Consider the following 12215-nt stretch of genomic DNA (forward strand, 5'->3'; position numbering starts at 1 on the left):
TACAAGCATTCGGGTAGCTTAGAGGCTGCAGGCTTATTTTGACAATGCATGTTATACATGTTAAACCAGTATCATCATTCTGAAAACATTTATGAATTCAGTCTTATAAATACAAGAAGGCTGCTTTATGTATGTAATAGAACTGGTTCTATCAGTATCTGACATCTCTCTTCTGAAATGCTGGTCGGATGTTCACTGTATCTGGGTCTACACTGATAATCATCTGATCATCATAAACTATACAATGCAAGAACAGGGCACTTATTATATACATGGTTGGGATTTGTTGGAATTCCTCCTGCTAGGTTTTCATTCAGTCAGAGCACCAATGGAATTTTTTTCATTCAGATTTTGTAGGCTGCAAAATCCAGACTTTACTCAAACTCATCAGGAGAGTTTCCTTTCCTCTGTGCCCATCTTCAGTCCTAAGCACAGGAAAAATATTTCTTGATTTCTTGAAACGAGGCTTACCTGTGCTCTCTGCTTCTTTTTGTTCCCCACAGGTAGTGGAGATTCCTCTTTGGAAAAGGAGTTCACCTCCACGATTGTGGGCCCTACTGTGAGCACACCAAACAGCCAACATTCCTCCCCAAGCCGCTCCCTTAGTGGTAAGTATGTCATTTTCTGATTCCTGTAGTTTATGTCCAAAAGGTGTTGGGCCCAAGCTGTGATCAAGGCAGAGACCACCTTTGAAATCCTCCAAAAAGGTCTGCACGAAGATAATCACATCAGCGAAGAATTTACCTTTTGGATGAGGCCCTGGAAAAGAGGCAGCTTTTATACAGCAGCCTTGGATTATCTGAACCTTCTGCCTAGTATTCTCTCCTGCTCAGATTTTTAGTCTGAGAGATTTAAAAGTCACTGTTTGGTTCCTGACACATTTATCGACAAAGAAGGCATTTCCTCTCATAGTGAGTGAATGACTGGAAATTGTGGTTGCTGGGACAGCATCAGTGGTGCTAGATCATGTGAGCAAAGAGTTGGAGATGCGGGAGAGGACTCTATATTCAGATGGTGTTGGAAAAAGATTTGTTTGCATTGATGCATTCTAATTTGGCATATTCTGCAACCACCAGCATTTCCTGCTGAAATTATCAACTGGGCTTTCCTTTTTTTCTTTTTTGAGAATTTTGCTGAAAAGTATGACCACCATGTTGCAGAGTTAATGTATGGGAAAGATTAGCGTTCTCAGACTTGACTTCTGACTATTGTCTCTCACCTGATAATACCACTTTGTGTTAGACAGCTATATGGTAAAGGTAGAGGGACCCCTGACCATTAGGTCCAGTTGTGACTGACTCTGGGGTTGCGGCGCTCATCTCGCTTTATTGGCCAAGGGCTTCCGGGTCATGTGGCCAGCATGACTAAGCCGCTTCTGGTTAACCAGAGCAGCGCACGGAAATGCCGTTTACCTTCCCGCCGGAGCGGTACCTCTTTATCTACTTGCACTTTGATGTGCTTTCAAACTGCTAGGTTGGCAGGAGCTGGGACCAAGCAATGGGAGCTCACCTCGTTGTGGGGATTCGAACCGCTGACTTTCTGATCAGCAAGTCCTAGGCTCTGTGGTTTAGATCACAGCGCCACTTGCGTCCTGTTAGATAGCTATAACATCCTCTTAATTCTTTATCTGAAATCATGGGTGGTTTATATTACAGTCCAGTTGGTTTATAAAACTGATTACAGTTGGCTTATACAAACCAACAATTAAATCCAGTTTTAGTCATTTAGAAAGGAATGTTCAAATGTCCATGTTAACACCTCCACTGTGTTAAAATTTAGTTGATCCCCTGGAAAAGCATGATCACACTTGTTCAGTGTAACAGGAGGAGAACCCAGCGTATGGTTTGAACAAATAGGAAATGAGTATCTTCCCCTTTAAAAGGGAGACGCTGCCTGATACAGTTGCTTCTGATCAGTCTTGATTTCACAGCTGGTTCAGCCAGCAAGCTCATGCCCCAGTGGAGCAGAAGTATTACATAACCTGTTTTGCCAACCCAACCAGACTCTGCCTTCCTTCTGTAAGGAAAGTTGCAGAACAAAAGCCAGCCCTCCGTTTGCTGTGGGGTTGAGAGAAAAAGAAACACTCATCCCCAGGGAAGCGAAAAAACATCAAAGTTCAACCAGCATCAATATACCCTGCCACAGCGAGCAGGTTTTCACTTCATATTTGCGCACAGAGGTGTCGGCTTGCAGCTGGATCTCCAAGTTGTATAAACAGGAGTGTAAGCTGGCTTCTATTAATGTAATTAATGCCGAGATATTCTAGGAGCACAGGTAAATTCTCTGCACTAGCCTCCTGCCATGGCTGCCAGCCATAGCTGTGTGTGCAAGGCCTTTGAGTTGCTACCTTCAGTCTGTATAGCATGAATAGGTGGCAACTAGATAAGGGAGGAAAAAGCAGAGATGCGGGCAATGACCTACATTCTTAACTATCCCAACGCTCTGTGGAATGCCACAAATCAAACACTCTTTAAGAATGAACATGGTAACTGCCGCCTTAATTCTAGGTGCCATTTCTTTTCTTTTTAAACATTTTTTTATTAGTTTTCCAATATACAGTCATACCTCGGGTTGAATGTGCTTCAGGCTGAGCACTTTCGGGTTGCGCTCTGCGGCAACCCAGAAGTAACGGAGCATGTTACTTCCGGGTTTCGCCGCATGCGCAGACGCTCGAAATGACATCACGCACACGTGCGGAAGCGGCAAAATGCGACTCGCGCACGTGCAGACGCGTCTTACGTTCTATTCAGGATGCGAACGGGGCTCCGGAACGGATCCTGTTTGCATCCCGAGGTACCACTGTACTTCCAATAATAGCCAAATTATAACAATAACAATTAATTCCCAAATTATTCAATTCTCAAAGTGCCAGTCAACTTCCAATTAATACGTTTTTGTTAAAATCGGCTCCCCCCATGATGGTTTGGGTGCATTTCCGATCTTACATCACTGTGTTCCATAATCGTAATTAATGTCAGTTATAATAATAATAATTCCTTAGTCAACAGCTGTATAATTAACTATTTCCATTTGTGATGTTACAATATATAAACTTAGAAAGTTTCAGGTGAGGGGGATGGAGCCCAGTGGAAGTCATCTGGAGACAGGCTTAAAAAGCCTCAGTCTGCTTCCAGCCTTTGCTGGAGCAAATTTCAAATGGTACTTGCCCAGAACATGACAAAATGGTACTTGCAACTAAATGTTGTAGTGCATCCTTCTGACAAATGTGCTTGTGTTCAAGGCCCTCCCCCAGTCAACCATTCTGCCAAGCAGGGCATTCCATTCTCTCTCCCCCCCCGCCCATTTTATATTAGGATAACAATCACTAATATTATTTAAAGAATGGTAATTGTGTGTGCCTTATTAAAGAGTTACTTAGGAAAAATATATTTAAAAAAGCTTCAGGTGAGGAAACTCAAACTATTATCTTTATTCTGCCCTGCTTGTGAAAAAAATCTAGGTGACATTTCATGGAGAGTCTGAAGGGATTATATCAGCTGTCTAGCCTTCCCCAACCTAGCGCCCTCTGTATGTTTTGGACTTCAGCTTCCATCATGCTGTGGGGATATGCCGATTAGGATTGATGCGGGTTGGAGTCCAAAACATCTGAAGGGTGTCAGGTTGGGGAAGGCGGTTCATATTGTTTCCTTATCCCAAAACACATGAGCATAGCTAAAAGTGCTATCCTTTGTGGAAGGCAAACCAAATATGACTGGAGCACCTTTGTTCACGTGCCTGCTGTGTTTATATACGAAGCAGGTGGTGCTAGGCTTTTTAATTTTAAGGAAAGAAGGATACACAGGTGAGAGAACTGAACCTTCTCCCTCCCTTTATCTGCCTATGGTTTGCTGTTATGGGCACTTTGCTCTCAGCCTAGTCTCAAGCTGGATTGGGAGAAAATTACCTGAAGCAAAAAACAGAACAAGGGTTCAGCTTCCCTTTTCATTTTTAGGCTCTCTACCTTCCGCTGTATTAATAGGTGGTCCTGATGCATGTGCAGCAAGCGTGTGCAAGTTATGGTGGACAATACTGAGCTACATGGACCAATGGACTGAACTGGTATAAGGCAGCTTCCTCCTGTTTTCCCATTGCAGCGGAATGCTGCTTGGAAGAGAACGCAGTGGGACTTAGGAATTGGGAGGAGATTCGCATATGAGAGTCCTTCTTTTCAGTACACTTCTTGGAATGATGTAACCTGGCCATGGACCAAAGGTTCAGGAGTGTTTATTCAGCAAGGCCTCGCAAACAGCATTCCTTCTGCGGCGGAGGCTGCTCCATGTGTCCGTCGGTCAAAACAGGAAGTCCTCGTTTTTCAAGCTTTACATTCCATTAGCTGCTTCAGGGGGAAGCCCTGCACTAGATGCTCCCTGCTTTCCAAGTTGCGAGCTTCCCCCATCTCTGGCTTGGGAAGGGCTAGATTTTAAATATTTTATTGCCCATTTTTGCACCTTGAAATGGGACGAGCGTCCGTTGTTACACCAACTGATGTGGTTGGATTTACAGGCCGGCTGTGTGTTCCCCTGGCAAAGAGCTCTTCTTGCTAATGTCATAGCTTTCTTGCGCATTCTCGACTGAACCTTTTGGAAACCAGACCCTGGGTTTAGGACTCTTGACCTTCTGTCTATAGAAAAGCTGCCACAACATTCTTGCAGGGTGCTGGCAGAAAAATGCCTTAGAAGGCTGCTCTTCAGACCGTTTTCCTGCCTGTATTGTCAGAGTGAAACGTCCTTTCTACCTGGCCGGGGATCTAGTGGAGGAGAGGCCTGCTCCCCCCCCCCCCATGTGCTGAGCCCTACATTATTTGGAGCACTGGGGATTGTATTTGATTTTTACACCTTTTGATACTCTAGAACAGGCATCCCCCAAGTCAGCCCTCTGGATGTTTTGGGACTACAACTCCCATCATCCCTAGCTAACAGGACCAGTGGTCAGGAATGTTGGGAATTGTAGTCCCAAAACATCTGGAGCACTGAGTCTGGGGATGCCTGCTCTAGAACATAAGAAGAACCCTACTGTTGCCCCACACCAACTGGCAGTTTAAAAAGTAATCATAGTAGTTCACTTAGCTGATGTGATTAATGCTCATTTATAGCCCCGGCCTCCATGAATTTGCCTAATCCCTTTTTAAGTAAAAGGTAAAGGTAAAGGTACCCCTGCCCGTACGGGCCAGTCTTGCCAGACTCTGGGGTTGTGCGCCCATCTCACTTAAGAGGCCAGGGGCCAGCGCTGTCCGGAGACACTTCCGGGTCACGTGGCCAGCGTGACATCGCTGCTCTGGCGAGCCAGAGCCGCACACGGAAACGCCGTTTACCTTCCCGCTGGTAAGCAGTCCCTATTTATCTACTTGCACCCGGAGGTGCTTTCGAACTGCTAGGTTGGCAGGCGCTGGGACCGAGCAGCGGGAGCGCACCCCGCCGCAGGGATTCGAACCGCCGACCTTTCGATCGGCAAGTCCTAGGCGCTGAGGCTTTAACCCACAGCGCCACCTGCGTCCCAATCCCTTTTTTAAAGTTCCTTCTAAACTAATGGCTTATTTATATTATTTATTACGTTTATATGTCACATTTCTCTTCCAAGAAGCTCAGGGTGGTGCACATGGTTCTCCTCTTCCCCATTTCATCCTGACAACAACTCTGTGAGGTGGATTAGGGTAAGAGATAGTGACTGGTCCAAGGTCACCCAGTGAGCTTCATGGCCGAGCAGGAATTCGAACCCTGCTCTCCCAGGTCCTAGTTCCACACTCTAACCGTTACACCACACTGGCTCTCTTGTAACACTGAATCCCATAAGTTGATGATGCACTTTCTGAATAAATACTCCATTGGTTTGTGCTGAATTTGCTCCCGATCAGTGTCAAGGGGTGATCTAAAATAGTGGGAAAGAAGGATAAATCTCACACACACACACACACACACACACACACACATCATACATAATTTTAGAAATTTCTATCATGCTCCCCAAGCACCTGGCCTTAGATGCTAGTAGGATCTATTAATAATTATTGATGGTTATTTTTTAGAAGTCTCTTTTCACTCTCCTGGACCATAACAACTTTTTTTTTTTAAAAAAAAAAGTTAACTGTTTACAAATACTTGTCACAAACCTGTACGTGCTTTGTTTTTTTTGTTTTTACATCTTTTCCCTCCATAGCAAATTCTATCAAGGTGGAAATGTACAGTGATGAAGAATCAAGCCGGCTGCTGTCGCATGACGACCGGCTCATTGAAAAAGAGGACAGCGTGATTGTGGAGGATTCTCTCTCTGAGCCACTCGGCTACTGTGACGGGACAGGGCAGGAGCCACATTCCCCTGGCGGCATCCGGCTACCCAATGGCAAGCTGAAATGTGATATCTGTGGGATGGTGTGCATTGGCCCGAACGTACTGATGGTGCACAAGCGCAGCCACACCGGTGAGCAGGCATGGCTGCTGGTAACCGTAAGGGCTGATGCACGAGCTTTGCACTTGTATAGTGCTTTAAGTCTCAATGGTCTCACGCTCAGGCTCTTTAGCCTAATAAGGCTCTGAACTGCTTTATAGCTCTTTCCTTACAAGACTGGGTGTTAGATCAATCCAGGTGCATTCAGAGTACTTCACACATCCACATGTCATGCTAAACCATGGTTTTCTGCAAGATGCATGAGCTGGAAGCACTCATGCTTGCTCCTGAACAGCTCCATGGAGGACTTAGGGGGACAGTGTTAAATGAAATAATTGTGCTAGCACAAGGATTGGCACTAGCAGAATGCGACTTCCTCCCTCTCCTCTTCCAGAGAGTTGGAGGATTCCCCAGAATGGATTTAGGAAGTGGTGGGGGGGAGCAGAGGGGGAGATAGTTCTGCTGCACAGTGAGAAATCCTTGCCCCAATGGAACTGTCCACTTAGGTTAAAAAAGAGTAAAGGACCTCTGGACAGTTAAGCCCAGTCAAAGATGAATATGGGGTTGTGGTGCTCATCTCACTTTCAGGCTGAGGGAGCCAGCGTTTGCCCACAGACAGCTTTCCAGGTCATGTGGCCAGCATGACTAAACAATTTCTGGCGCAACGGGACACTGTGATGGAAACCAGAGCGCATAGAAATGCTGTTTGCCTTCCCGCCACAGTGGTACCTATTTCTCTACTTGCACTGGTGTGCTTTTGAACTGCTAGGTTGGCAGGAGCTGGGACCGAGCAACGGGAGCTCACCCCATCACGGGGATTTGAACCGCCAACCTTCTGATCGGCAAGCCCAAGAGGCTCCATGGTTTAGGCCACAGCGCCACCTGCACCATTTAACACTACACTGAATACAACCCCGAGTCTGTTTGCTTCCTTTAAACTCAGTTTATCAGCATGTTTGAACTGGGGGTCATGGTTCACCAGTGAAAGCAAAGATCGAGGCTAACCTTTCTGGATACTCATCCCAATGCGCTCTTCTTCTTCTTCCTAGGTGAGAGGCCGTTCCATTGCAATCAGTGCGGTGCCTCCTTCACCCAAAAGGGCAACCTCCTGCGCCACATCAAGCTGCACTCGGGCGAGAAGCCCTTCAAATGTCCCTTCTGTAACTATGCCTGTCGGAGGAGAGACGCACTCACGGGGCACCTCCGAACACACTCAGGTGGGTCCGAGGCACTTCTGCTCTAGTTCAGTTTTATGGGTATTTTCTTTTCTTTATTGTTCCATTGTTTTATGTACAGTGTTTAGAAATGTATATAATTAAGCAGCACCGTATTTTTCACTCCATAAGACACACCTGACCATAAGACGCACCTAGTTTTTGGAGGGGGAATGCAAGAAAAAAAAAAGATTATTTAAAGGGAGCGCTGAGCAGAGCCTGTATGCATCCCAGGCTCTGCTCAGCGCTCCCTTTCACAAGCCATGCGGAGCGTGTGTGCGGCGCTCACAGGCTTTTCCCCAAGGAGGGAGAAGCCCCCAAGAGCCGCACACACGCTCCGTGCGGTTCTTTAAAGGGAGCACGGCTATCCCTGGCTTTTGCGGGAGGTGGGGGAAGGGACAGAGCGTGCGGCATGCTCTGTCCCTTCCCCCATCTCCCGCAAAAGCCAGGGATAGTTTCGCGAAGCCTCCGCAGGGCAGCGGGATGAAGCCTCCCTCTCACTGTTCTGGCTTCTGGGGTAGCCGCACAGCCTGCATTGGCTCCATAAGACACACACACATTTACCCTTACTTTTTAGGAGGGGAAAAGTGTGTCTTATAGAGCGAAAAATACAGTATATAAATTTCTTAGACAAAAAAATAAATAGTTATAGCAAGGTAGGCCTTGGTGGGTTGGTAGAACTATCTCTTGCTCTTTGCCCTCGGCCCAAACCTCTGCTTGTTGGAGTCACCTCTTCTTAAAGGGAGGTAGACCACAGTGACCACCCATGTCAAGCTTCAGGGAATCTGACCCCTCCCCCGGTGGCAGCCAAAAAGCAGATAAAAAAGAATAGTTCTTACCATGTAATTTATTCAGTATTCACAGAGAGAGACGAAGGAATGCAGTCTCTATTAAATAACGGCGTTGCTCCGAGTAAATTCCAACCCCTTCCATCTCTCCTATTCTACGTCATTCCTGTGCCGGCTAATTTGAGTTTTCTGCCTGTGAGCTTTCTGTTCTACTACTCTCAGTACCTGGAGAGGGGGGCTTTCCAAAGACACTGAGCCTGTCAGCTGTCGCTCCCCCGGTACTGCTTCTTCCTGCTGTTCCTCTCCCAATATTTCCCAGCTTTTCCACTCTGCAGCCTCTGAACTATGTCCTTCTGCAAACCACTGTTCTAAATCTATACTGTCCTCCTGTTCTCGGGAAGGTTCAGGAGAAGGTGGGGGCAGCCCCCACCATTCCACCTCAGTCCAGCCCCTGGCAACCCACAGCCATCCAACCATTCCGTTCCATCACCTCCAGTGCCTGCCTTCTAATCTGGATCCACCCATTCATGATTTCTTTCTCTCTAACAGATGTTATTTACTTGTTACATCTGTATCCCACCCTTCCTTCAACTCTGAAGGTGGAACTGTCTTCACATCATTCTCTGGTTTTTAGGAACATTCCCGTCATTCAGGTTCTTCTCTAACTGACCCTGGAAATCTTCATATTGTTGACTCCGCATTATCTTAATGGCTGTTTTATCAAGCTTTACCTGTTGGTCCTAGTAATCTCTTAGATTGAGCCTACTGTGTCCTTAATCCTATGGATTAACATGACCTCATGTTGCACCTGAATAAAACCTCAATTGCAGCAAGTAAACTTCAGCTGAAGATCTGTATAAGTTCTCAAAGTTGTGACTTATATAAAAGGGGGCGGGGAATGAATATCTAAACAAAATTCTTAAACTTAGAATCTACTTCAGTAGGAAAGGAATTACATTGAAAATAAAATTTAGCGTATTTTGTCATAGCATATTTATGCAAATCTATGGTTCAGCCACACCTGGAATGCTGGGCATGTAATTCTGGACACCACTCCTCAAAAGGGATATTTTTAAAAATGAGAAATTAAATTTAAAAGCAACCAAAATGATCAAGGCACTGGAGCAACTCCTTTATAAGAAAAAGGTTACACTGTATGGGACTTTCTAGCTTAGAAAAAAGACATGGGGTAGGGAAGCAAATGAGGAGATTGCTCAGTTGGTAGCGTATGAGATCTCAGGGTCGTGGGTTTGAGCCCCACACTGGGCAAAAAGTTTCCTTCATTGCAGGGGGTTAAACTAGATGACCCTCACGGTCCCTTCCAACTCTACAATTCTATGAAAGTAGTGATAGCTGCCAGCTTGGATGGATTTAAAAGGAGAATAAGACTATCAGTGGCTACTAGTCATGACAGGGGTTATATTTCCTTCCGTATCAGAGTAGTATTCCTTTGTTACTACAATTTAGTCCTGCTTGCAATTTTTTCCATAGGCATCTGGTTGGCCATTATGGGAAACAGATTGTTGGATCATTTAGACCAGGGGTCAGCAAACTTTTTCAGCAGGGGGCCAGTCCACTGTCCCTCAGACCTTGTGAGGGGCTGGACTATATTTTTTTTTGGGGGGGGGGAAATGAACGAATTCCTATGCCCCACAAATAACCCAGAGATGCATTTTAAGTAAAAGGACACATTCTACTCATGTAAAAACACGCTGGATTGAGAAGATGGTTAGGCTGCATCCGGCCCCCGGGCCTTAGTTTGCCTACCCATGATTTAGACCTTTGGGCTGCTTTTATTCTTTTATCTTGCACTGCTGGATCCAACTCCTTGCTGGCTTTCTGTGGGTTACTGGTTTGTCAATAGGGTGCCTTATTTGTGTAGAGATGTGTAGGATTTGTGTGGACGGTTGGCATGAAGATGGACCGGTGAGTTTGTCATCAGCCTCTTAACCCACGATACTTGTGATGTGGCTCTTTAAATTTAGTCTAAGGTTTTTTACTGTAGCAGTTGGCGTGCCGTGAGCGGGGGGGGGGCAGAGGGGGCAGGAAAGAGAGAGGGAAATCTGCCCACCTGCTGAGCATATATTATTTTCTCTTAGCTTCTATTTCTGCAGTGCTTTGGGGCTTTTTAACACAAACAAAATTCTTCTCTCACGCGCTGAACTTCCCTCCCTGGAAAAAAAAGTTTCTTTTTGCATTATTTAGGAAGCCCTGATTAGCTATTTTGTGAGCAAAGGAGATCAGCATGTTGTTGTCACCCCCCCCCCCGCAAGCTTGCATGGAAGTTGAGGGATGCCGTGGAATCACGACAGCTCTCTTCACAGATCACTGTGCATTGCTGGGATGCTGCTGCTCTGTGCCTCGAGGCCTCTGGCCTTCCTGAAGAGTCCTTCAGTCTGGAGCAATCAAAATCAGTTGTCACTTCCCCCAACCAGCTTCCGCTTGGGTGGTTCCTAGCGACAGTTTGCAGTGGTGACAGCTCCTCTGATTCTGACCCTTCGGGGGGGGGGACGGTGCCAGTAGGTATCCATGGTGCTTAGTACGGGCTCAGAACTATTTTGCACGTATCGTTTTTTGAGACCGGGAGAGAACTTGCAGTTTGGGGGATTCGCTCAGTCGCAAAACAAAAGGTGTTGGCATTTGCCACCGAGTGAGATGCTGCCTCTGCAAAGAGCACTTTCGGGGTCATCGTATGCCAGAGCATCAGAAAATACCCTGAAGGCCCAGCCAGATGGATTGTGGGAGCTGACATGAAACGTCAGCTAAGTCAAGGTGCTGCCTTCAGAGGAAGACTGCCTCACCTGATAAAGAACCAGGCTGTAATCTTTAGCCGCCACAACCCTGCTGAAAAGTTAGTTAACGCAGAAGAGTTTTGTCATCGGAGGTTCCAGATAGGTTTGGGGAAATATCTCTGTTCAGCCCCAGTAGACCAGATGCTCAGGAATTTTCTTAGAACAACCTTCTTAAATACAAACAATGGGCCATCATGGAAGTGCTAAGCCTTAGCAGCTAAGGTGGTATCCCATCCTACCTATCTGCTTCCATTTCTCTCTTTTCCTCAATCCTAATTAGGTGGCAAACCTGTGTCTGGCCTATACCACTTGTGACTGCTGGTGGGGCCTCATGTGACTGCTCCTCAGTGGCAAACGCTAGACTTGTCCCTGACATGCATGTTTTCTGTGTGCAGGGAATGTCTTTGTATTGAGGTATCTCAAGGAGCCCTAAGCCAACCTGAAGTATACTTGTTAGGGGATGCTACAACTGCTTGCTAATTTCCTGTACCCAATTGTACCATTTTTTCAGACACTGAAATGAAATATCCCAGAGTGCAGAAGTAGGTAGGATTGTCATTTGACTTTATTTTTTATCCTTTTGTACATGTCTCTTTCCCACTCCCCATATATTTAAAATTGTGCTTGTCCCAAAAGGCTCAGGGTGGAAAACTGTATCTGAGGCCTAACAAGACAAGTGTACCCATGTTCCCAAGGCTTATATTATAAAACTGTGTTTCACTGAGATTCCCTGCTAGTCAAAGGGCAAATCTAAGCCCAGAAGAAGGCTAAACACCAGCAGCTGGATAGCTGAACTGCTACAATTGCTGTTATTCAGTATATAGTTAAAAAGGTAAAAGACCCCTGGATGGTTATGTCCAGTTAAAGGCAACTATGGGGTGCGATGCTCATCTCACTTCAGGCTGAGGGAGCAGGCGTTTGTCCACAGACAGCTTTCCGGGTCATTTGGCCACCATGACTAAATCACTTCTGATGCAACGGAACACCGTGACAAGTGCCAGAGCACACAGGAACACTGTTTACCTTCCCACTGCAGCAGT

At 46.1% G+C, this 12215-nt stretch overlaps 1 protein-coding gene across 11 annotated transcripts in view; it reads left to right on the forward strand.

Annotated features, from left to right (window-relative positions):
* IKZF4 (IKAROS family zinc finger 4) overlaps window positions 1-12215 on the forward strand; it is an 85132-nt gene that overhangs the window by 38217 nt on the left and 34700 nt on the right. For all 11 annotated transcript variants that reach the window (XR_014561344.1, XM_083727592.1, XM_083727587.1 and 8 more), the window contains 3 exons: window positions 504-608; window positions 6154-6414; window positions 7431-7598. Coding sequence is in view for 10 of the 11 variants with exons in the window: in XM_083727592.1 (XP_083583718.1) it covers window positions 504-608; window positions 6154-6414; window positions 7431-7598 (534 nt within the window). In the remaining variant the exon portion in view is untranslated. The remainder of the gene's footprint in view (window positions 1-503; window positions 609-6153; window positions 6415-7430; window positions 7599-12215) is intronic.

Source organism: Podarcis gaigeae, assembly GCF_964106915.1.
Source record: "Podarcis gaigeae genome assembly, chromosome: 2".
Lineage (NCBI taxonomy): Eukaryota > Metazoa > Chordata > Lepidosauria > Squamata > Lacertidae > Podarcis > Podarcis gaigeae.